Source organism: Neoarius graeffei, chromosome 15 (genome assembly GCF_027579695.1).
Source record: "Neoarius graeffei isolate fNeoGra1 chromosome 15, fNeoGra1.pri, whole genome shotgun sequence".
NCBI lineage: Eukaryota > Metazoa > Chordata > Actinopteri > Siluriformes > Ariidae > Neoarius > Neoarius graeffei.
The window spans coordinates 56,241,828-56,269,197 of NC_083583.1; the positions used below are offsets into that span (position 1 = coordinate 56,241,828).

General features: G+C 42.7%; 1 protein-coding gene across 1 annotated transcript in view; it reads right to left on the minus strand.

Moving 5' to 3' along the window:
* The window catches only part of wdr18 (WD repeat domain 18), a 331,262-nt gene that overhangs the window by 100,412 nt on the left and 203,480 nt on the right, over positions 1 to 27,370 (minus strand). Inside the window, exons 6-7 of the mRNA XM_060941676.1 lie at positions 25,179 to 25,243; positions 21,649 to 21,773 (exon numbers count right to left, since the gene is read on the minus strand). Of these exons, the coding sequence (XP_060797659.1) occupies positions 21,649 to 21,773; positions 25,179 to 25,243 (190 nt within the window). The remainder of the gene's footprint in view (positions 1 to 21,648; positions 21,774 to 25,178; positions 25,244 to 27,370) is intronic.

A 27,370-nucleotide genomic window follows, 5' to 3' on the forward strand; every position in this document is an offset into this window, starting at 1 on the left:
ATGAATGGCGCCTTCTTTTTGAGCCATCAAGCTTGCTGCCCTATTGCACTCCTGCTTGTTTTTGGTAATTACAGCATGATTCAAACCCTTCAGCACGACTGACAAAACAGAAAAAGTGGGTGATTAAAAGGGTTTGAACTGATATGTTGACAGTTACGACGGAGGATACGCTTATGTATTATAATGCTGAGTCTCCAACACGCTGATGCGCGATTTTAATGCCATGATTCGTTTGGGTCTGGCTTGCTTCTCAGCTACATACATGTCTAGCTTAATGAAAATAGATAAAAGGGAGCGAGGGCAGGGATCAGCAGCATCTGGGGAATAAGCGTGAAAGTGGGCTTAATTGCCTTCAAGATCAAATGCTTTAGATGAAAGAGTTGAATAAACACTCAAATTGAAATGATTTCTTTGTCCAAATTGAAAGTGTTTCTCAATCCACAAGCAGTTCGAGCTTTCCGTGTTCAAGAAAGAAGTATTAAATAGTATATAAGGAAAGAAAATGGTATGTGTCAACTTACCGTCAACAATAAATGGAGACAAAGAGGCTGAACAGCAGTTTGAGATTTAGAGGGATTCTGAAGACTTAGGGGGATGAACATCAAGCACATGGTTGGTTATTAACTAAAACACATCAAGCTCTTGCTGCTTGTTTAATTAACTGCTACAGCATCAAGTGACCTCCACATCTATAGGACACTAACAATGATGGTCATCATGATCATTTTTAAAGGAGAACTGAAGGCACATTTTTTTCCAATATTACATATCTGTGAGTGGCAAAAGTATGTGAACCTTTGCTTTCAGTATCTGGTGTGACCCCCTTGTGCAGCAATAACTGCAACTAAACGTTTCCAGTAACTGTTGATCAGTCCTGCACACCGGCTTGGAGGAATTTTAGCCCGTTCCTCCGTACAGAACAGCTTCAACTCTGGGATGTTGGTGGGTTTCCTCACATGAACTGCTCGCTTCAGGTCCTTCCACAACATTTCGATTGGATTAAGGTCAGGACTTTGACTTGGCCATTCCAAAACATTAACTTTATTCTTCTTTAACCATTCTTTGGTAGAACGACTTGTGTGCTTAGGGTCGTTGTCTTGCTGCATGACCCACCTTCTCTTGAGATTCAGTTCATGGACAGATGTCCTGACATTTTCCTTTAGAATTCGCTGGTATAATTCAGAATTCATTGTTCCATCAATGATAGCAAGCCATCCTGGCCCAGATGCAGCAAAACAGGCCCAAACCATGATACTACCACCACCATGTTTCACAGATGGGATAAGGTTCTTATGCTGGGATGCAGTGTTTTCCTTTCTCCAAACATAACACTTCTCATTTAAACCAAAAAGTTCTATTTTGGTCTTATCCGTCCACAAAACATTTTTCCAATAGCCTTCTGGCTTGTCCATGTGATCTTTAGCAAACTGCAGACGAGCAGCAATGTTCTTTTTGGAGAGCAGTGGCTTTCTCCTTGCAACCCTGCCATGCACACCATTGTTGTTCAGTGTTCTCCTGATGGTGGACTCATGAACATTAGCCAATGTGAGAGAGGCCTTCAGTTGCTTACAAGTTACCCTAGGGTCCTTTGTGACCTCGCTGACTATTACACACTTTGCTCTTGGAGTGATCTTTGTTGGTCGACCACTCCTGGGGAGGGAAACAATAGTCTTGAATTTCCTCCATTTGTACACAATCTATCTGACTGTGGATTGGTGGAGTCCAAACTCTTTAGAGATGGTTTTGTAACCTTTTCCAGCCTGATGAGCATCAGCCATGCTTTTTCTGAGGTCCTCAGAAATCTCCTTTGTTCGTGCCATGATACACTTCCACAAACATGTGTTGTGAAGATCAGACTTTGATAGATCCCTGTTCTTTAAATAAAACAGGGTGCCCACTCACACCTGATTGTCATCCCATTGATTGAAAACACCTGACTCTAATTTCACCTTCAAATTAACTGCTAATCCTAGAGGTTCACATATTTTTGCCACTCACACATATGTAATATTGGATCAATTTCCTCAATAAATAAATGACCAAGTATAATATTTTTGTCTCATTTGTTTAATTGGGTTCTCTTTATCTACTTTAAGGACTTGTGTGAAAATCTGATGTTGTTTTAGGTCATGTTTATGCAGAAATATAGAAAATTCTAAAGTGTTCACAAACTTTCAAGCACCACTGTAAATATAGGAATGAATTTTTGATCGCCATTTTGTCGCTGCTATAGCAAGTTATGAGTGTTTGAAATATGCTCTGTAAAATATCAGTCCATATGTCAAAGCAATGGCCGTAAACGAGACGCGTTGAGACCTGTGCGAGACATCTTCGGACGGAAGTAAAACGTACAGCAGAAATCAAAGTGACCGACATCTGCCTACGTCGTCAAAAGACGCGCGCGCCCTCTTTCAAATGCTGATGTGATCAAGCCGGAAGTTTTGTTTGTTTTGAGAGCAATCAGGAAAGTTTGAAAAAAGCAGGCAGTAATCGTCATTTAAACTTGTTTTTGTGTAATATTTTGTTTGGAAAACAGTTTTCAAAATGGCGGCACTGACACCTGGCTGACACTTCACGTTTCGAAGTCTCGCACAAGTCTCGTGAAGATCGCGCGGATAAGCGACGCCTGCCGTGGACCAAACGAACTAAATTCAACACGGCTAAAACCGAATAGGCCGATAAGTATAATATTTAATTGCAATTAGTTGCCAATACAAGTCACGATATAAGGTTTCTAAAACCGAAAACGTAATTGATTAACACGTTAATTAAGAAATAAAGCAAGTTTAAAAATGACTTCAGTTCCCCTTTAATGGAGAACAGCAGCTGTGGCGTATTATTTGTGTATAACCGATCATTGATAGGGAAGCAAATAATAAATTGTTTGCAAGTGTCAAACTATTAAGTAGCCATGTAATGACACGTTAATTAAGAAATAAAGCAAGTTTAAAAATGACTTCAGTTCTCCTTTAAGGTACAATGAGGGGAAATATGTATTTGGGCACTTGTGGTTTTATTATTTCTGTTATACGTCCACTGCATATAATCCACTTTAAATTCATACATGATGATATTTGACTCTGTATTTAAAAATATGAACAGAAAAACTGTCTACCACAGGATACTGGAGCTGAAATTAATTCATGATAGGGAAACGTTTCCAAATCAGGTAAATGGTGTGGAAATTACACGTGGTTATAAGTAGCAGCCCATGATATTTATATCTTCTTCTTTCGGCTGTTTCCGTTAGGGGTCGCTACAGCGGATAACGTTCCTCCATCTCCTCCTGTCCTCTGTAACTTTTTCTGCCGCACCATCCGTCCTCATGTCCTCCTTCGTCACATCCATAAACCTTATCTTTGCTCTTCCTCTTTTCCTTCTACCTGGCAACTCCATCTCCAGAGTTCTTTTCCCAGTATACCCTGGATCTCTCCTCTGTATGTGTCCCAACCATCTCAATCTCACCTCTCTTGCTTTGTCTCCAAACCATCCTACATGTCCTGTCCCTCTAATATTCTTGTTTCAACAATAATCCTGTCCAACTTTGCCACTCCCAATGAGAATCTCAATATCTTCAGAGATTTTATAACCATCAGTATGGGAAATAAGGCCAGACCAGCGGACACTGACCGGTAATTTTCACATTTGTCTGTCTGTATTTCAAAACCATCAAACCGGATGGTTCATGAAAAATTGCAAAAGATATGCAAGTCGAATCTACTTCTAATTTTCTTCCAAATGTTACATGGGATGAATACATCATGTCGTAACATGGCCTGTGATTGGCCGATCGCAGACGCTGTCGATGAATGACAAGTCGCCTCTCGTCAGCGGGTAGGAGTGCATTCTGGCCTGACACCACACAACGCTGTTATCACCTGGGTAGGTACTGTACATCACTAATGTTAAAAGAAAATAGATGACTACAGGTTTTGGACCTGGGCGGCACGGTGGTGTAGTGGTTAGCGCTGTCGCCTCACAGCAAGAAGGTCTGGGTTCGAGCCCCGTGGCCGGCGAGGGCCTTTCTGTGTGGAGTTTGCATGTTCTCCCCGTGTCCGCGTGGGTTTCCTCCGGGTGCTCCGGTTTCCCCCACAGTCCAAAGACATGCAGGTTAGGTTAACTGGTGGCTCTAAATTGAGCGTAGGTGTGAATGTGAGTGTGAATGGTTGTCTGTGTCTATGTGTCAGCCCTGTGATGACCTGGCGACTTGTCCAGGGTGTACCCCGCCTTTCGCCCGTAGTCAGCTGGGATAGGCTCCAGCTTGCCTGCAACCCTGTAGAACAGAATAAAGCGGCTACAGATAATGAGATGAGATGAGATGAGGTTTTGGACCCTGACAAAATGTTTTTTCCATCGTATTTTAACCCTCTGGGGCCGAGAGCTTCTCCGGTGAAGCTTGGCAGGTTTACAATGTGTAGGTCGTGTATTTAGATGAATATCTTCACGAGTTTTTAACCATACAAGCATGATAAACATACTGACAGAAACTTTATACTTTACACTTTCCTATGTGCCCACTGCCAAATAATATTATATATACACACACACACACACACACACACACGTTTTAAATTCCTCAAATTAGATGAAACATAAAACTTGTCACCTTACTCAATCACACCAGAGTCGGAGCGCTGAGCGCACACTTACACAATTCATAAAAGACTGTTCACATGGTAACGGCATTATAATCACTTTCACTCTTTCGGTTTCGATTGGTTTCTCTTTCGTGGTGTTTTCTTCTCTTTTCCAAGTTCTAGTCCAGCAGATTTTAGTCTGAATGCCAAATGATTTTACCACGTCTAGTTTTGAGTCGTTTGAAAAGTCATTTTCTTACAAAGTCACTTGGAATCTCAGACTCAAAATTTTAACTGTGTAAGAATGGTTGTTAATTACTAAATTTCTTATCAACTTATTATAAACACAGTATAAACTAGTCATTGTTGACATAATGTTTCATGAATGTTATTATACAGTGGTGCTTGAAAGTTTGTGAACCCTTTAGAATTTTCTATATTTCTGCATAAATATGACCTAAAACATCATCAGATTTTCACACAAGTCCTAAAAGTAGATAAAGAGAACCCAGTTAAACACATGAGACAAAAATATTAGACTTGGTCATTTATTTATTGAGGAAAATGATCCAATATTACATATCTGTGAGTGGCAAAAGTATGTGAACCTCTAGGATTAGCAGTTAATTTGAAGGTGAAATTAGAGTCAGGTGTTTTCAATCAATGGGATGACAATCAGGTGTGAGTGGGCACCCTGTTTTATTTAAAGAACAGGGATCTATCAAAGTCTGATCTTCACAACACATGTTTGTGGAAGTGTATCATGGCACGAACAAAGGAGATTTCTGAGGACCTCAGAAAAAGCGTTGTTGATGCTCATCAGGCTGGAAAAGGTTACAAAACCATCTCTAAAGAGTTTGGACTCCACCAATCCACAGTCAGACAGATTGTGTACAAATGGAGGAAATTCAAGATCATTGTTACCCTCCCCAGGAGTGGTCGACCAACAAAGATCACTCCAAGAGCAAGGCGTGTAATAGTCGTCGAGGTCACAAAGGACCCCAGGGTAACTTCTAAGCAACTGAAGGCCTCTCTCACATTGGCTAATGTTAATATTCATGACTCCACCATCAGGAGAACACTGAACAACAATGGTGTGCATGGCAGGGTTGCAAGGAGAAAGCCACTGCTCTCCAAAAAGAACATTGCTGCTCGTCTGCAGTTTGCTAAAGATCACGTGGACAAGCCAGAAGGCTATTGGAAAAATGTTTTGTGGATGGATGAGACCAAAATAGAACTTTTTGATTTAAATGAGAAGCGTTATGTTTGGAGAAAGGAAAACACTGCATTCCAGCATAAGAACCTTATCCCATCTGTGAAACATGGTGGTGGTAGGATCATGGTTTGGGCCTATTTTGCTGTATCTGGGCCAGGACGGCTTGCCATCATTGATGAAACAATGAATTCTGAATTATACCAGTGAATTCTAAAAGAAAATGTCAGGACATCTGTCCATGAACTGAATCTCAAGAGACGGTGGGTCATGCAGCAAGACAACGACCCAAAGCACACAAGTCGTTCTACCAAAGAATGGTTAAAGAAGAATAAAGTTAATGTTTTGGAACGGCCAAGTCAAAGTCCTGACTTTAATCCAATCGAAATGTTGTGGAAGGACCTGAAGCGAGCAGTTCATGTGAGGAAACCCACCAACATCCCAGAGTTGAAGCTGTTCTGTACGGAGGAACGGGCTAAAATTCCTCCAAGCCGGTGTGCAGGACTGATCAACAGTTACCGGAAACGTTTAGTCGCAGTTATTGCTGCACAAGGGGGTCACACCAGATACTGAAAGCAAAGGTTCACATACTTTTGCCACTCCCAGATATGTAATATTGGATCATTTTCCTCAATAAATAAATGACCAAGTATAATATTTTTGTCTCATTTGTTTAACTGGGTTCTCTTTATCTACTTTTAGGATTTGTATGAAAATCTGATGATGTTTTAGGTCATATTTATACAGAAATATAGAAAATTCTAAAGGGTTCACAAACTTTCAAGCACCACTGTAGTACCGATATACTGTATGAGTTCCAGTAAGTTGGAACCAACGGGAACATCCTTTGCCCCTCCATACTTTTTTCTGACATGGAACTGACCTGTGTGTGCTACTGTTTTCTTGGGTAGAACTTTAAGCATGTTTTTCTTGAAAATTCTGACATTTTCTTGTAAATTAGGTTCAATTTGAAGTGTAATTAGCAACTAATGTCTAGTGTAATTTGGCCTTTGAAGATCACAAAAATATGCCTGGAAATAGCTGAGAAGCAGCTTCCTCCGGGCACACTGTTCCGGGCCTGTGGCCCGTCATTCAGACAGGCTGAAATTTGGATGGACAGACAGTCCTGTATCAGTCTGCTTAAAATTCCTTATTTCCCACACTATGCATGTATATATGTGAACATAAACATTACACAGACATGAGTGTTTTACTTGGAAACATGCCGCTCGCATTTTTCAAACAAAGATCATGAGGATATTGATGAATTATTTTGATAAATTTGGGTACTTTGTGAAAGTGTTGATATAATAAAAAGAAAATCGCATGTTGGCTTAAACATATGAAGTTTATCTTCTCATTTTGAAAAACTCGCATTTTTCATATGAAATACATCATGGAACTGAGTTACATATTTAAATAACATGGGCTGGTTTTGAGTGGTCTATCAGATATATTCCACTCAGCTAGCGTGATACTGAACGAGTCGAAGATGAGTAGCTGAATGGAATGTATCTGATATACCATGAAAAAAAGCCAGTCAATAATCTCATATCTCTCATCTCAAGCCGCTTTATCCTGTTCTACAGGGTCGCAGGCAAGCTGGAGCCTATCCCAGCTGACTACGGGCGAAAGGTGGGGTACACCCCGGACCAGTCGCCAGGTCATCACAGGGCTGACACATAGACACAGACAATCATTCACACTCACATTCACACCTACGATCAATTTAGAGTCACCAGTTAACCTAACCTGCATGTCTTTGGACTGTGGGGGAAACCGGAGCACCCGGAGGAAACCCACGCGGACACGGGGAGAACATGCAAACTCCACACAGAAAGACCCTCGCCGGCCACGGGGCTCGAACCCGGACCTTCTTGCTGTGAGGCGACAGCGCTAACCACTACACCACCGTGCCGCCCCCAGTCAATAATAATAATAATAATAATAATAATAATTTATTATTATTATACATACACATGCGATGGAACAATTATAGATTTTACAAAAAGTTAACAGGAGGGTAATTTACCAATACTGAATGCTGATTCTGATCAATGTACTGTACAAAGTCAAAGTTCTAACAATAAAAATGGTACAAGTCCAAAAAGCCTGAACAACAACCAACTTATACAGTTAGGTCCATAAATATTTGGACAGAGACAACATTTTTCTAATTTTGGTTCTGTACATTACCACAATGAATTGTGAACAAAACAATTCAGATGCAGTTGAAGTTCAGACTTTCAGCTTTAATTCAGTGGGTTGAACAAAATGATTGCATAAAAATGTGAGGAACTAAAGCACTTTTTAAACACAATCCCTTCATTTCAGGGGCTCAAAAGTAATTGGACAAATTTAAATAATTGTAAATAAAATGTTAATTTCTAATACTTGGTTGAAAACCCTTTGTTGGCAATGACTGCCTGAAGTCTTGAACTCATGGACATCACCAGACGCTGTGTTTCCTCCTTTTTAATGCTCTGCCAGGCCTTTACTGCAGCGGTTTTCAGTTGCTGTTTGTTTGTGGGCCTTTCTGTCTGAAGTTTAGTCTTTAACAAGTGAAATGCTGCTCAATTGGGTTGAGATCAGGTGACTGACTTGGCCATTCAAGAATATTCCACTTCTTTGCTTTAATAAACTCCTGGGTTGCTTTGGCTTTATGTTTTGGGTCATTGTCCATCTGTATTATGAAACGCCAACCAATCAGTTTGGCTGCATTTGGCTGGATTTGAGCACACAGTATGTCTCTGAATACCTCAGAATTCATCCGGCTGCTTCTGTCCTGTGTCACATCATCAATAAACACTAGTGACCCAGTGCCACTGGCAGCCATGCATGCCCAAGCCATCACACTGCCTCCGCCGTGTTTTACAGATGATGTGGTATGCTTTGGATCATGAGCTGTACCATGCCTTCGCCATACTTTTTTCTTTCCATCATTCTGGTAGAGGTTGATCTTGGTTTCATCTGTCCAAAGAATGTTCTTCCAGAACTGTGCTGGCTTTTTTAGATGTTTTTTTTTTACCAAAGTCCAATCTAGGCTTTTTATTCTTGAGGCTTATGAGTGGCTTGCACCGTGCAGTGAACCCTCTGTATTTACTTTCATGCAGTCTTCTCTTTATGGTAGATTTGGATATTGATACGCCTACCTCCTGGAGAGTGTTGTTCACTTGGTTGGCTGTTGTGAAGGGGTTTCTCTTCACCATGGAAATTATTCTGCGATCATCCACCACTGTTGTCTTCTGTGGGCGTCCAGGTCTTTTTGCATTGATGAGTTCACCAGTGCTTTCTTTCTTTCTTTCTCAGGATGTACCAAATTGTAGATTTTGCCACTCCTAATATTATAGCAATTTCTCGGATGGGTTTTTTCTGTTTTCGCGGCTTAAGGATGGCTTGTTTCACCTGCATGGAGAGCTCCTTTGACCGCATGTTTTCTTCACAGCAAAATCTTCCAAATGCAAGCACCACACCTCAAATCAACTCCAGGCCTTTTATCTGCTTAATTGAGAATGACATAACGAAGGAATTGCCCACACCTGCCCATGAAATAGCCTTTGAGTCAATTGTCCAATTACTTTTGGTCCCTTTAAAAACAGGGTGGCACATGTTAAGGAGCTGAAACTCCTAAACCCTTCATCCAATTTTAATGTGGATACCCTCAAATGAAAGCTGAAAGTCTGGACTTTATGTCCATGTCCATTATATAACTATAACTTGAATATGTTTCAGTAAACAGGTAAAAAACAAAATTTGTGTCAGTGTCCAAATATATATGGACCTAACTGTACACAAGCTATATTCGTGCTGATGGTTCAAGTTCACAGTTACTTGTTCCATTGCAGTTGTTCAAAATAAAAGGGTTTTGCTAAGTGAAGTCTCCGTCACTTTTCCTCACCTCCAAGTAGAACTTTGACAATATTTCCACTACTGCTCTCTTTTCCAGTTTTTCGATGTCCGTTGGTATGTTTTTCTCTTGTAAATAAATTGGTAGCCTTTCGGGTGTTCAGCGCATTTTTCTCTTTAAATCTTCCGCTTTTAACTAAGCAAACCTCGCAGCCATGTTTGTGAACAAACTCACAGTCACTCACTAGCGTGGAAGTTTTGTCTCTGACGTGTCTCTTTTCCAGTTTTTTGATGTCCGTTGGTATGTTTTTCTCTTGTAAATATGCATGAAGAATATATAATGAAGTTTTGGTAGCCTTTCAGGTGTTCAAAGCATCTTTAGTTTCAGTTTATTTATTTAGTGCTTAAACCAAGCACTAGATCTTCTCTCTTTCCCAGCCAACAAAGAAATGATTGCGCGCATGCACAACAGAAAAGTTGTCACTGAATCTTGTGTGACGTCATGTTGTCTTGACAACATGCAATATTATAACAATATTGCACGCTCATTCTCCATTGTGCAGAGCGACGTAATACATGGAGGATAAGCGATATAATGACAATACTGCATGCCGTCAATAAACTTGCTAGAAGGGAACAGAACATGTTTTTATTCCATGGAAAAAGTGTCCTGTATGTATAATAATTCCCGATATTTCACTCCGATGATATCACTCCCAGGGTTTTCTCGCTGACTGGACACGTGTTGTCAAAATGGTGAACCGGTTCAAAATTAAAATTTTTTTGATTAACTTGCTTTTTTTGTGTGTGTGGATGTGTCCATATCATATAAAGAACATTACACGGTGGCAGGGAGATATGAAGTTTATCTTCTCGTGTTGAAAAATATAAATCGCTCATTTGCTTCCCTCACTCATGAAATGTGTTCACCACTTCAAGATAAACTTCCTATCTTCGCACCACCGTGCAATATCCTCTATTTTTTTTTCGCGGTGCGGTTTCCATCAAATCCTGCGCTCTGATTGGCTGGCGAGCGGGTCCGTATCCTATGATACGGACCCCAGTTATGGACCTTTGGCGACTCGCTCGTTCACAACAAGAACAACAAACATAGAATTTTTTTGTCAACATTTATCTTTTTTTAAATAAGATTTATTTATAAGATTATCAAAAATCTTATAAATTTTTGCTGGCATTTCTCAGTATAATAGCATTAATTTTACATCATGGATAGTGATGACAGTGTTCACAGAGAAAGCGAGTTTTACTACCCTGAGGAAGAAGAAATAAAAGAAAACATTTCAGGAGAAAGCTAAAAACCTGTAACTCTTGCTAACACCGAGCAAAAACATGGCTGAATCCTGAATGACTCCTATTTGTATAAATAGGGGACTACATAGGCGGCAAAATGTAGTTTTTTTCCTGCCATGGAAGTGCACTTGTATACCGAGGAGGAAGCCATTTGCATTACAGCCGTGAATGAGGATTCAAAATGGCGGCTCGGCTCGGTTTTCCCTTTCGGGCGCTCTCGTTTTCTGTGAGAATTTGTTAAAGAAAAAAAAATATATTATTTACCAGCTTAAGGTCGGTCCGTATGGTGAAATACCAAGACCTCGGTCACGGTATTTCACGATATGGACCTCCCAGCTGGTAAATAACACATATATATATATGTGTGTGTGTGTGTGTGTGTGTGTGTGGTGGTATTCCATAATATTGGTGACGTATTACAGAAACATCAAGTTGGGCTAGAATACATTAGCCCATTGGAGCTTAAAACTGGGGTGGGGGCCGCACACTGTGTAATCATGTGACACATCCGTCACTGATTAGTTGCATCTTGTTACACTTAGCCCACAGCCTTACTTCATATCATTGTGGGTTTTGTTTAGTTTTTTTTGGTACAACTGCTAGTGGTGTGTTACACTCAGTTAAAAAACACAAATAATCCTCTTTACAATATTTGTTAAAGCAGATAAGATCATGTGGATGCCCAAAATATGAAACCTTATACTGATTTTTCTTTGACCTTTGAAAGACGGACAGGGTTTAGCCCTGCTTGCCCATTGATATGACCCGCCCCCGGTGGTCACCCCTTTTTAAAGGACCAGAAGAATTCGGAAAATTGGCTGCTGAGCTGTTCCATGTCCAGGTATGTGTGATTCCATCATTATTACACTTACAAGTCAGCATACACAATGTCTCGAGTCAACATCAAGGATGGCATTGTTGCTGTTATCTCTCAATATGAAGTTCAAAGAGCTGCCAGTGAAGCAAGCCATCATTACGCTGAAAAATCAAAATATATCAGAGAGATAAAAATATGAGGTGTGGCCAAATCAACTATTTGGTACATTCAGGAACAGCAAAAGATCCAGAGGATGACAGGTGAACTGTTTCGCTGGTAAACAAACACCTTTATAACAACTGGCCAGATCAAGAACCTCCTCCATGAGGTAGATGTAACTGGTTCAAAGTCAACAATCAAGACAAGTCTTCAGCAGAGTAAATACAGAGCCTTTATCACAAGACGAAAACCTCAAAAACAGGAAGACCAGATTAGAGTTTGCAAAAAAAATCTACAAAAGTCTACGAAGTTCTGCTACAACATCCTATGAACAGAAGATCAACCTGTACCAAAATGATGGGAAGGGAAGGGAAGGGAAGGAACTGCTCATGAGCCAAAGCACATCACCTCATATTACGGTGTGGGTGGGTATTTATTGATGATATGACTGCTGACACATTTATTAATGATGTGACTGCTTTCATGTGCCGAAGGCAAAACATCCCAGGAGCTGCAGTCGAGACCTGGCAGAGCATCATGAGGGAAGAAACCCAGTGTCTGGTCATGTCTATGGGTTCTAATCTTCAGGTGGTCAAAGGATTTACAACCAAATATTAAAAATTAATTCTTATTTTGTGCTGTTATTTCTACAATATACACCTGATTTGGATGTAACGGCCCCAAATTAAAGCGGAATGTCTACAGTTTGAGCTCATGTTCATTGTTTAATATACATTGTTTACTATCTTGACTGTATACACCGATCAGCCGTAACATTAAAACTACTGACAGGTGAAGAAGTGAATTACGTTGATGATCTCATTACAATGGAACCTATCAAAGGGTGGGATATATTAGAACAGTCGGTTCTTGAAGTTGATGTGCTGGAAGCAGGAAAAATGGGCAAGTGTAAGGATCTGATACCCCTTTTCCACCAAATCAGTTCCAGGGCTGGTTCGGGGCCAGTGCTGGTGCTGGTTCACAACTCGTTCAACTTGCGAGCCAGCTGAGAACCAGTTTGCTTTTCCATCGCTCGCGGTGCCATGTCATTACGTCGCTGTATACGTCAGTTACGTCGCTATGTTTGCTTAAACCTTGGCGCGAATATCGAAGCAAAAACAACACGGAAGAAGCAGCAGCAACAACAACAATAATAATAATAATGGATGACTTCGTGTTTGTACAGCTGCGGCTTCTCGCCGCTTAAAAATGGCGATCTTTCACGGTCTTGTTATTGTTGTTGGTCTTAACAACTCCGCCCCCCCGCTGACGTAAGCGGTTCTTTCCTCTGGCCCAGCAGAGAGTTGGTGCTAGCCTGGAACTGGTTTTTCTGGCCCCAGAGCCAGTTCTTTGTCAGTGGAAACAGAAAACCCGGTTCCAAACTAAGCACTGGCCCCGAACCAGCCCTGGAACTGCTTTGGTGGAAAAGGGGTATGAGTGACTTTGACAAGGGCCAAATTGTGATGGCGAGATGGCTGGGTCTGAGCATCTCCAAAATGGTACATCTTGTGGGGTGTTCCCAGTATACAGTGGTTTGGACCTACCAAAAATGGTCCAAGGAAGGACAACCGGTGAACCGGTGTCGAAGGCTCATTGATTTGCATGGGGTGTAAAGGCGAGCCCATATGGTCCAATCCCACAGAAGAGCTGCTGTAGCACAAACTGCTGAAAAAGTTAATGCTGGCTAAAACAGAAAGGTGCCAGCGTTAACTTTTTCAGCAGTTCGTGCTACAGTAGCTCTTCTGTTGGATTGGACCATATGGGCTAGCCTTCATGCCTCATGCGAATCAATGAGCCTTCAACACCCATGACCCTGTCACTGGTTCACTGGTTGTCCTTCCTTGGACCACTTTTGGTCGGTCCACTGTATACCGGGAACACCCCACAAGATGTGCCATTTTGAAGATACTCGGACCCAGTCTTCTAGCCATCACAATTTGGCCCTTGTCAAAGTCACTCAGATCCTTACGCTTGCCCATTTTTCCTGCTTTCAACACATCAACTTCAATAACCGACTTCCCACCCCTTGACAGGTTCCACTGTAATGAGTTATTCACGTCACCTGTCAGTGGTCATAATGTTCTGGCTCATTGGTGTGTGCACGCTAGGGTGGTCCCAAAATTTTTTTTTTAGGATTTTGTTACGACCACCTTACCTTTTTTTTTTTACATTGTCTAAAAGAAGTTATTGTGTGAAATTTGATTAAGATTGAACAATGTTTAGAGGTGCCACAAAGCCATTAAAGTTTTCAGTCAAGACACAATATAAAATGTGGCTTATTAACTGTTTCATATTAATACAAACAATACAGTAATATAACTTCCTGTGTTCAAAGTAACAATAGCGATTACTTGTCTGTGATTTTCTAAACCCTTCGGTATTATGGTATCTTGTGGAGATAAACGAACACACTAAGGACTTCCCTAGCAGAAGGAAGCTTTCTCCCAGACAGTTCCTTGGAAGTGGGACCAATTAACCAAACATAATTGTCCTTCCTGGTTTTGTGCTTTGCACCACCGGTGCTACTTGTATTACTGTTGCTAGCCATCTGAAAAACATAGAAAGAAAAACATTCACAACTTCATCAGCATATTACGATCAGTGCTCATTGTTTAAGAACCCCTTAGTGCATCAAAGTTAACCTTCTATCAGTCTATAAACTTTTCCTGCCTCTTTTTCATAGAAGTGGCATATTCCCTCTAGAACTGTGACTTTTTGGGGGTCTGAGATCTTCTCTGCAACAGTCTACGCACCAACTAATGTTAATGGCTTAACCTGATTTGCAACCTCGTGTGGCACCTCTAAATATTAACCAATTTTTCTGAAATTTTGCTTGTTGCCTTCTTTTAGCCTATGTAAAAAAATGGTAGGGTGGTCGGAATGTTCTGGTAAAAAAAAAAAAAATTTCCCATACATTTCGGGACCACCCTAGTGTGCGCGCATGCGTAAGATTAAGACTGCACCATTCTTAAAGGAACAGTCCACCGTACTTCCATAATGAAATATGCTCTTATCTGAATTGAGACGAGCTGATCCGTACCTCTCCGAGCTTTGCGCGACCTCCCAGTCAGTCAGACGCGCTGTCACTCCTGTGAGCAATGTAGCTAGGCTCAGCATGGCCAATGGTATTTTTTGGGGCTGTAGTTAGATGCGACCAAACTCTTCCGTGTTTTTCCTGTTTGCAAAGGTTTATATGACCAGTGACATGAAACAAGTTCAGTTACACAAATTGAAACGTAGCGATTTTGTATGCTATGGAAAGTCGGCACTATAATGACAGGCGTACTAACACCTTCTGCGCGCTTCGGCAGCGCATTGATATCTGAGCTCCGTATCAATGCGCTGCCGAAGCGCGCAGAAGGTGTTAGTACGCCTGTCATTATAGTGCGGACTTTCCATAGCATAGAAAATCGCTACGTTTCAATTTGTGTAACTGAACTTGTTTCATATCACTGGTCATATAAACCTATGTAAACAGGAAAAACGCGGAAGAGTTTGATCGCATCTAACTACAGCCCCAAAAAATACCATTGGCCATACTGAGCCTAGCTACATTGCTCACAGGAGTGACAGCGCGTCTGACTGACTGGGAGGTCGCGCAAAGCTCGGAGAGGTACGGAGCAGCTCGTCTCAATTCAGATAAGAGCATATTTCATTATGGAGGTACGGTGGACTGTTCCTTTAAAGATGTTCCTGTTGCCAAAAGTTCACACAAGTAACAATTATGGTTAAGAAGCATCCTAAAGTTCTGAGGGACAAAATTATTAACACAACACTCAAATGGAAAAACCCACAGAGCCGTAGCGTTTCTCTGTCAGCACGACTGGTTCAATAATATGCTCCTGGAAAGGTCATGCAATCCCAAATAATCGCCCCCAGACAGGCGCCCCACGCAAGCTTTCACAACAGGTTTTGAAAGCAGCCGGAACACCAGTTGCACAGGAAACAATGAGTAACGAACTGCACCACAATCCTCTCTTTTCTTACACCTCATGCAGAGAGACACGTCGAAAAGCATTTAGATGAAAGAAGGGTTGCGCGTATGATCCCAAGAACACCATAACCACAGTGACGCATGAAGGTGGAAGCATCATGATGTGAGCTGCTTCTCTGTAACCTGTACATCAAGCAATGTACTGGGATACATCAGAGGGAAACTTAATCTCACTGGTCAAGAAGCTGAATACGGGGAGAAGACGGACGTTTCAACAAAACATTAACCCCAACCATGCAGTATAAAGAGCTTTCCTGAATACTTTTCCCTTCCGCTATCGATTTCATTTTTTTTTTAAAGCACATCTTTAGGCGGCACGGTGGCGTAGTGGTTAGCGCTGTCGCCTCACAGCAAGAAGGTCCGGGTTCGAGCCCCGTGGCCGGCGAGGGCCTTTCTGTGCGGAGTCTGCATGTTCTCCCCGTGTCCGCGTGGGTTTCCTCCGGGTGCTCCGGTTTCCCCGACAGTCCAAAGACATGCAGGTTAGGTTAACTGGTGACTCTAAATTGAGCGTAGGTGTGAATGTGAGTGTGAATGGTTGTCTGTGTCTATGTGTCAGCCCTGTGATGACCTGGCGACTTGTCCAGGGTGTACCCCGCCTTTCGCCCGTAGTCAGCTGGGATAGGCTCCAGCTTGCCTGCGACCCTGTAGAACAGGATAAAGCAGCTAGAGATGAGATGAGATGAGATGAGCACATCTTTGTTATGCTTACTTTTTATACATACTTTTTCATATTTATAAGTACAAAGTGAAAAGACAGGATGTGTGTAAATTTGAAGTGGATAAATGCAGTGCAGCTATTTTTAAAGTCACAAAAACAATAGTGTGTGAATACTCATTTCCCCTTACTGTACTTGTCATGAAAGCCGAGACGTAGGGTACCAAAGCAGTTCAAAGCTCTTCAGTTCTCACCGGCTGCTTCGGAAAAACTTCCGCCGTTATGGAAGAAACTCTGTACTTGACTATAGGTGAGGTGCTGCAATTTAACTCCTTTAACAGGACTTGGCAGCATTGAAATAAATGTAAAAAAGCTTTCAACATATTGGCTGCAAGTCAGCATGACCTAAAGTCATCAGTATGTTAAGCAGCTCATCGAGGCTCCAAACGAGCAGGAAGGGAAAGGGATGTAGTCAGAACGTTCAAGGCCTTGATATTCACCCGAATACTCGGAGAGCTTTGTTGTCTATTCAGACTGCAAAAACGCATAAAAGTTATAGAAACTGTATGCCACCGCATCACCAGTCAGAGGTTTCAATGTGCAGGGCTCCTACACATTCTTCCCATGCCTTTTTTTTTTTTTATAACTTCAAGCTAAATTAATTTCTTTTTTTTCTTTTTTTTAATAAATGCAGCCATGACAACAGCAAATTCTTATTTCAGCTGAAAGTTACCCCTTTTCCACCAAATCAGTTCCAGGGCTGGTTCGGGGCCAGTGCTGGTGCTGGTTCACAACTCGTTCAACTTGCGAGCCAGCTGAGAACCAGTTTGCTTTTCCATAGCTCGTGGTGCTAAGGGAAGCCACGTCATTACGTCGCTGTATACGTCAGTTACGTCGCTACGTTTGCATAAACCTTGGCGCGAATATCGAAGCAAAAACAACATGGAAGAAGCAGCAGCAACAACAACAATAATAATGGATGACTTTGCGTTTGTACAGCTGCGGCTTCTCGCCGCTTAAAAATGGCGATCTTTCGCGGTCTTGTTATTGTTGTTGGTCTTAACAACTCCGCCCACCCGCTGACGTAAGCGGTTCTTTCGTCTGGCCCAGCAAAGAGTTGGTGCTAGCCTGGAACCGGTTTTTCTGGCCCCAGAGCCAGTTCTTTGTCAGTGGAAACAGAAAACCCGGTTCCAAACTAAGCACTGGCCCCGAACCAGCCCTGGAACTGCTTTGGTGGAAAAGGGGCATGTGAGACAGGGGTCTGGGGGCCTGCGACCCCCAGCCGGTTCCAAGGCAGTGCCTTGACGCGGGGACAAGAGGGCTGAAGCCCACCGAAGCTCCTAGGTTTTAGCACATTTTAAGGGCTTTCAAAACCTCTATTTTGAATAAAAATGTCATATTTCATGCAGATTTTAATAAAAGATTCTCACATACAGTACAAGAAAGCGTCTCAACATCAAGCCCACATTTTTAGAGTATGCTATTCCTAAAATGACAGAAATATTTCCATATTCAATCAAATTCACTTTTAAGTTCGTTTCAGATAGGTGATACTGTATGGAGTCAAGTGATGCCCTTAACAGCAATTTTTCTAAGAGTAAATGTTAATTTAAGATGCCCTTAATAGAACTTTTCTAAGAGTAAATTTTAAGCATTATCAGCCGACATGAGATGATAAAAATTCATAATTGCCTCTGAATGAGCTTATCTGTGTGCTATTTGTGTCAGGGGCACTGAATCTGTGTTATCCATAACTGGTGATTTCGCAAGTGTTCCCCAATGGCTGACGACATGACATATCGGTCTTCGGCTTCGTTTTGAAAAACGATGATCCAAGAGAAGAGTTTGTTCGTCTGAGAGCAAGTTTTTCGGCATGCTTCTTCATTTTTGCATGTTCCGTGGTCGCAAGACATTCTCGACTCCCATAATTTATCAAGTCCTTGCATTACATGCATGAAACTTTGCCGGGACAACCGGCTTGTTTGACAAAATTTTGCAAGTTTCTCCGTGATCGTCTCTTCTTTGGTACCGTTTTTCACCTCGATCATCACTGTCTTTTGCATCCATTCCCACCTAAATTTATTTTTAAAGGTCCCATGGCATGAAATTTTCACTTTGAGGTTTTTTAACGTTAAAATGAGTTCCTCTGACCTTCTTAAGTCACCCCAGTGGCTAGAAATGTCAATGTGTAAACCAAACTATGCCCACCCTTTGTCAACATTTGAGAATGGCGCGTCAAAATGGCGCGTTGATAGGCTCTTCCCTTTACTACGTCAGCAAGGGAGATGATCCCCACGCCCCCCCTCTGGATTCCCATCCATTGTATGGATTGCCCCGCCCAGCTCAAAACTTGCCACCACTTCAATTTTGTAGTGAGGAGACCATAGAGGACACAACAACATGGCACCACCTAAGTGAGCGAAACATGGAAGTTGCGCTGTACATGGATGTGACAACACAGAAAAGAGTCTGTTTTTACTGCCGACGGGAGAGCCCCTGAAGACACAGTGGCTTAATTTTATTTACTCCAATAATACGCCGTCGAGTCTACCTAAGACGGTGTATGTTTGTTGGAAGCATTTTCCTGAGGAATGTTTCCACAACTTGGGACAGTACAGGGCAGGTTTTGCACATCAACTGTCACTGAAGCCTGGGTCCGTACCAAGCATCCCTGCCGCATCAGCAACAAACGCCGAACAAGTAAGTGTATAACTGGTCGTTTTGCCGTGCTTTAAAATCGGTGCGTTAGCCTAGCAATGGCTACATTAGCTGTGCAGCTAACCGCTTCCTGCAGTTAGCCAGGTAATCTGCGCTACAAAACTAAAGAGCATGCAGCATGCTCTGTTAAACTGAGTTTAGTCTGGAAATTGACTGTAACTTATGAGCTTATGTTTGACTATTGCTCCGCAATGCATGTCTTCTGTTGGATAAGCGCTATGTTGCTGTAGTTGCTGCTTCTATCCTCTTTGGTTATGGAGTGCGTGTTCAAGCCTAGGGTATTATACGTTCATAAACTACCACTCCGAACACTCTCACTCTCTGTTCTCTGTGTCACGTTGAGTTTACGAAAGGAGTCCGAGGGAGAACGGGGTTTTGTCTTAGCAGCGTGGCTACAGGCGCTGATAGCAGCGAGTATGTGTGCGCACAGCTTGGTCAAGCCCCTCTCCCTCCCCCCATGGCCCGCCCCCACCCTCTACCCTTCCCCGCCTCCATGCTTCTCATTAGCAAAACGACGCACTGGGAAAAGCGCTGAAATGGGGCTTTCTCCCAGGAGGCTATATTTACGTGCCGAGGGTTCATTTCGAGAAAGGCTGCGGATATAACATCCGGAAACCTCCACGAGCCCGTTTAAAGCATCAACAAACCACCATGCCATGGGACCTTTAACTTCCTTGTCGATTTCAAAAACTTTAGATTCTTGTTCTCGTGTGAGAGTTTTCACCATTTTTGTTTTTATCTACGTATCAAGACTGCTGATTGGTTCAAAGATTGAAAGATAGTTTGGGTCAGCCAATCACTGCATGTTTTGCAAAATTTATGGCTTTCAAGAGGTTTTCCGGTTACGGAAAGAAGCGATTTGTTCCGAAATATTCCGCAGTTCACTTCTATGCTGAGAGGGACTCAAATTTTCTCCTTGGATTTGGACGAGTCACAAGAACGACCCATTTGGCTAACAAAACTGCGGAAATCCACGGAAAACTGTCATCCCTGTAAATGCGTGAGTGCGAATGGAAGCCATCTGCATAATTTAGAGAATTAATCTAATGAATGAATTCCCTGCACATCTGTCCTTTAAACCAAATCCTGTAAGTCCTTCTTGTCTTTATGTCATGCTAAACCAAAATTAGCTCATTTAAAGTGACGCAGGTCAAAGTGCTGGTTCAGGAATCATTTAATCCACCCACCCCCCCTTTCTGAATTGTTTGAGCTGATACCCATCCCCCCATAGCTGGTATGCATCATCTTGTTTCAATCCATTTTATTTATTTATCCTAACCATGTGTTAGTCTGTTTACAAACCGCTCAGCGGCCAATTCGGAAAAGTCGCGTGAAGTCAGAGGTCGCGACCGCAGAGCCACAGCAAACATGGCGGATCACCCAGATCAAACGAAGACTCCCAAATCGAGACAAAAAACGACTTCTGTGTCGGAGGCCGCCGGTTCTGCCATGTTTGTTGCAACCTTGCTCATTATAATATTATAATGAGGATAAACTTTGGCCGTTTCCGTACTCAAATGTAAAACATTAGCGAGCTGTGTTTTTCCAGCTCATTCTCCTTCGCAGGCATGAGGCAGCAGGCAATACAGCATGTGATTCAAGTACCTAGGGGTTATTCTAACTCCACAGGGTACTATTCATCTTTTTAATACATCGACCTGGGTCACTTTGTCATGATAATATTGTAGCTAACTAACAAAACATGGCTTTTCCTAAACCTGATGTAAAATGTAATAATTTTCGGAACATTTTCCAGATCTGGAAAAGGAAATTTCACTATCCGTCACTTTTCCAAAACATTCGAGAATGAGGGAACAGCACTTTTACCCTGCTTTATTTGTAGATAAGAAAACCTGAACGTAAACACTAGAATCACCAGAAGATCCAGAATATTCCTTGGACACATTAGGAAAGTTGGTCCCAAAAAAAAAAAAAAAAGGAAACTGGTTTAACAAAATCCCAGTTTCTACAAAACCCACATTCTCCTGTCGTAGTTCCATGGTATTGCTTGGTTTTTGGTATAACTCATGATTGGAAGTTGCTCTTTGGATTGTATTGCTCGTGTTGAATTCTCCTTATATAATATTCCCCAAACAGCCCTTTCTACTCCACTGATCCATCTGAAATGATGGCTACAAAACTGAGTCACAAAGAAGCTCAGAAGCACACAGTGATCGATGGTATTGTTCCAAGAGTGCATGACACGAGGGTCATCTGGCTAGTGCTAGAAACATGACTAAGCACTGGTGGAGGTTTCTGAGTAGAAGTGAAGAGCGTGACGTGATTTAAAATGCAGAGGAGAGTGGGACAGAAGAGAGAAGAGCGGGAGATGCTGCCAGAGGAGTGGGTGGAACTCACCTTTGTGGTTGATGCAGCGGATACACTGCTTGCTTTGAACGTCCCACATCCTGACAGTCTCGTCATGTGAACCTGACAGCAGCAGCGTACCATCCATGGAGACAGACAGGCACGTCACTAGATTCCTGCACACAGCACAAATTTGCAATTGAGCCAGTGCTGCCTGGCAGACTTGGGGTGCATTGGTTATGCATGCATCACTTTTCCCACTCGAGGATGGCGCATGATTGTATTACCCGTCTATGCAAACACTACCCCTGCTTCTGCTGACAGTACCAAGATGGCCCTTGCCAGGTAATTTAAAAAAAAAAAACATTTTATGACTGTGCTCAGATATGGCACACAAATTGATATCAATGCATGTCTAAGCAAATGATAGTCCAGGAGGAAAATCCCCCATTTTTGTATTTGACAAAAGTCCTTCGTCATGTGGGAAGCCATAGCCTAATGGTTAGAGAAGCAGCTTTGAGACCAAAAGGTTGCTGGTTCAATTCCCAGGCCCAGCAAGAATGACTGAAGTGCCCTTGAGCAAGGCACCCAACCCACAACCAGAGTATTATCTAGAAATTGAGAGAAGGGTGTCTGATGGCCAAGCGAAGAATTGGTCTGGGAGCATGCTCCCCTGGGAAAATTTGAAATATTGAAGCAAATTTGGGGCAATCTTGGCGGAAGTTCTTAAAATAAGGTGTTTTAGGTAGTGAATTTCTGAAAAACGAATCAGTCGACTCAAATAATTCCAAGAAAATTCTGTCATTTTATTGCACATGCAGCCTGTGCACCTAATTTTGCAGTGCTCCGTCCTGATTAGCATCTCATTCATCTCATTATCTGTAGCCGCTTTATCCTGTTCTACAAGGTCGCAGGCAAGCTGGAGCCTATCCCAGCTGACTACGGGCGAAAGGCGGGGTACACCCTGGACAAGTCGCCAGGTCATCACAGGGCTGACACATAGACACAGACAACCATTCACACTCACGGTCAATTTAGAGTCACCAGTTAACCTAACCTGCATGTCTTTGGACTGTGGGGGAAACCGGAGCACCCGGAAGAAACCCACGCAGACACGGGGAGAACATGCAAACTCCGTACAGAAAGGCCCTCGCCGGCCACGGGGCTCGAACCCGGACCTTCTTGCTGTGAGGCGACAGCGCTAACCACTACACCACTGTGCTGCCCCCTGATTAGCATGGTGTCGTAAATTGGTAATGGCTCTCCCAACCACAGAAGCCAACCTTTACATGTACATATCGGGCGTGTGTAAACTTTAGAGATTTCACACACGCCTCAGATGAGGTTGCATGAAAAGTTCTGCAGTTTCTTCAAATGGGAAGTCCTCAATGGCTTTCTTGGTGTAGCTTAGATGAACAAGGCTGTCCGATGCACAGATGCCAAGTTGGTTGCGGAGGCCGACCTTTATTCTGTTGCTCCAGCTGAACCTGGCTGTAGTATGAAACAAGGACTATGGTTGGTTGTTGTACCACGCGCTGGCCAATGGGAGCGTGCTATTGATTCTGAGCAGCAAATCATGTCTCACTTCAGAAACAAGGGAGAGCAAACATTGTACCAGAGAAACATGCACATGGGATGCAGATTTATTGTGTCGTTTGGGGTCCCCACTCTTCCACTGGCGTTTATTTTGATCTGCCAGTGCAACTAAACGTTGCTCGTTTTTGGTTCATCATAATTTTCTCTAATAGGAATTTTGAAGCCCGTTGTTGCAGAAATTACCTGTCAACTTCTAGTACTGGCAGTCGAAAAGACAGTTTGACGGGTCCCGAGATAATATGGAGCCCCCAACCGCTCCACGGGCTGCTTTGGGTATGTTGTACGTCCCTCTGGATAAGCGCATCTGCTAAATGCCTGTAATGTAATGTATTCTTGCTTCAAATGATACCTGCAGAGGACCACTGGAGACATAATTGCTTTTGCTCTCTGGCTTGTTATTGTGGCAGTCATTAGCATATGTACAATGAATAAGATGTTATCTTCAAGAGTGTCTCATTATCCTATGATGATGCCAAAAACACACCACGGCAGCAAAGGCACTGTCAAGCCCTGGAGTAAACAAGAGCAGTCAGGAAAACTGGTAAGGCAGTCTTTTCATTTGCTTTATTCTCCTCCTCAGCGATGCTGCCAGATGTCAGATGCCAGAGAGAGGCAAAGCAAACTGTATCTGCCATGTCCTGAGCAAAGCTGAATTTGATTTGAACAGTGGGTCGCCAAGTTTGATTTCATTTTGTGTGTAGGAACCAAAAAGGATAGTCCCAGAAGCACCGATTCAGAAGTATATTTCTGCTCTCTCCATTTCCTGCCTCCTCAATCTCCTCCCGATCAACCAGGTATCACAGAGGTGCCGAAACCCAGTATTTGCCACCATCGAGATCGGCTCCTTTGCTGAGATAATCGCATCCCTCACCATCCTCCACTAGGCTAAACATCAAGCCATCCTTGACCAGACCAGACCAGACAACTGAACACCAACAGTGCTTTGAGGTAGTAGCACAGGGGTGTCCAAACTGATCCATAAAGGGCCGTGTGGCTGCAGGTTTTCATTCCAGCCATGCAGCAGCACACCTGACTTGGCTCATTCAATCAACTGAACTGTCTTCACACAGTCAAATACTTGCAGCGACACCCACCCTTGATTAAAGGGTGGGTGTGTCAGTTGATTGAATAAGCCAAATCAGGTGTGCTGCTGCATGGCTGGAATGAAAACCTGCAGCCACACGGCCCTTTATGGATCAGTTTGGACACCCCTGTAGTAGCACAAGGGGGTGAAGGACAAGCAGATTCTCTGGAGCTTCCTGCTAAGCGCAAATGATCCCGCTGGTGTCAGTTCATCTGCACCACATCTCACACTTACAAAGATGTCTATAAGGGCAATCTGGAAGTTTATATTGAGCTGTTTGAGAGCATGCTGGCTGACTGTAGATGGCCTGGAGAGAACTCATTGATCTGCTGGTAGTAGAGCAAGTTCATCACACATCTTCCAGAAAGAATGATGGGCTGGGTCCGGTACCACCACCCGGTGTCTCTGAACAAGGCTATCCAACTGGTAGAGGATCAAATCTCAGTGTATCTGGGGAAGGCCGACCCTTATTGCTTCAATTTTTACCTGGTATTTGAATGTTTACCAGATATAAATTCTGATCAAACATTCTCTGAAATACCCATTTGGGACGGCCCATCCATGTCTGAACATGGTCACGTGACCGCTAGTTACATGGGTTTAAAAAAAAAAAAAAAAGTTTTTTTTCTCCAAACACTGATAACACATCAGCAATGCAGATCAGTGTTCTTAGCCTTAGGCATCCCTCTCACAAGTTGGCAGCTGTCAAGTAATAAAGGAGCAGGTGGGAATTGGCTATGACAAAACTTGGGAAAATCTGGGTATAAATCCAAATAAAAAGTTTGGCAAGATGCTTTCACAAGACCATCAAAGCACTGAAGGAGCAATCTAGTCACTATTTAAACGGCAGATTTCCCTCCTCCCTGTACTATGCGAGTGATGAACATGATTATCAGTTTACCTGTGACCTTTGAACACCTGGTTGCCGTCACCATCCGACTGGAAGGTCTTATCCCGACTTAAAGCCTGTCGATGCAAAAAGAAAGGAAGAAAGAGAGAAAAAGGAGAAGTATTAATTATAAAAGCAAGACAAATGTTGCAGGCTCTGAAAACAGGCTTTAAGCAAATTAACTCACAATCTAGGTACAAAGCTAGCGTGATCTTCGCTTCAACAGCCATTAGCTGAAAGTGTGTTTTTTGGCCCTGACCATCTACTAAATGGCTTGATCAATTCATTGCATCAATTAAGGGAAAAAGTCGCTGCAGATAAGTGGGCAGACCAGATGACTAAACTGCACTGCGTGCTGAATCAAATCATTATACCACGTTTTTTTTTAAAAGGCTTGCTCAAGGATTCTCAATTAAATGTGACAAGTGGAGTTCAAAGGTATGGATTATGCTCTAGAACGCCAAAAGTAATTTCCTCTTCATATGAACATTTTCATTAGGCACTCTGATCTGGCTAGGATTTAAAATTCACATCATTAGTACAAATGAATCAAAGCATTACATTCAATAATATGATATACACATTGGGCCAGGTTGTGAAATTGGAAGTGTTTTGCGATTTGTTTGTGAGAGAGGGTAAGCTGGAGGAAGCGTACGCTCATTAATCTATTCCCAACGCAAGAAATGTACATAGAAGACACCAAGTCTGTCCAAAACTTTCACTACAAAAGAAATAAGTCTTGGCAGGATTAAACAGTGCATACACTGACCATTGGTCCTCATTGGTTTAAGAAAACAAACTCTTATGTTCAATTTCTCAGTATTTACGAATGTATGAAAGTATGACTAGCACAACTCATGGTGTTGTTAACTCTCAATGAAGATTATTTCAACACCGGCTTTCTTGAAGGTGTTAATGTCCCCAATAAACTCTGACTCACCAGACCTGGAAGTCTCATCTCATCTCATTATCTCTAGCCGCTTTATCCTTCTACAGGGTCGCAGGCAAGCTGGAGCCTATCCCAGCTGACTACGGGCGAAAGGCGGGGTACACCCTGGACAAGTCGCCAGGTCATCACAGGGCTGACACATAGACACAGACAACCATTCACACTCACATTCACACCTACGGTCAATTTAGAGTCACCAGTTAACCTAACCTGCATGTCTTTGGACTGTGGGGGAAACCGGAGCACCCGGAGGAAACCCACGCGGACACGGGGAGAACATGCAAACTCCTCACAGAAAGGCCCTCGCCAGCCCCGGGGCTCGAACCCAGGACCTTCTTGCTGTGAGGCGACAGCGCTAACCACTACGCCACCGTGCCGCCCGACCTGGAAGTCATTAGTAGTTATTATATCCCTCATCAAAACATTCCTGTGCAGCGATTGGCCAAGGATGGCTCACGTGACAGAAAATAGTTCCACCACTGTATCTCGTAACGTCACATGGTTTATATTTATAATAAAATAAAAAATAAACTAGAGAGAACTCGACGCCAACGGCGTCGATGGGGATGCCTCTGCCTGGTAGACTACACGCCTTATTAAGTTGTGTTTTGGGGATGGACATTTGACCTCACAGTAATCTTGACCTGGTGAAATTACTTGTATCAGCCTTGGAGATATTGTGTTCACAAGGTTTTCGGACAGACATTTGACCTCACAGTGACCTTGACCTTAGACATTTTGATCTCAAAATCTAATCAGTTCATGTTTGTCCCAAAGCGCACAAATGGTGAAAGTTTGATGAAATTCCTTTCACCTGCCTTGGAGATATTGTGTTCACAAGGTTCCCGGACAGACATTGGACCTCACAGTGACCTTGACCTTAGACCTTTTGATCTCAAAATCTAATCAGTTTATCTTTGTCCCCAAATGCACAAATGGTGAAAGTTTGGTGAAATTCCTTTCATTAGCCTTTGAGATATCGCGTTCACAAGGTTTTCGGACAGACATTTGACCTCACAGTGATCTTGACCTTAGACCTTTTGATCTCAAAATCTAATCAGTTCATGTTTGTCCCAAAGCGCACAAGGGGTGAAAGTTTGGTGAAATTCCTTTCATTAGCCTTTGAGATATCTCGTTCACAAGGTTTCGGGACGGACGCACGCACGGACACACGCACCGACGGACGGACGGACAGACGGACGGGCGGATGCATGGACAGACGGACAACCCGAAAACATAATGCCTCATGCACCTT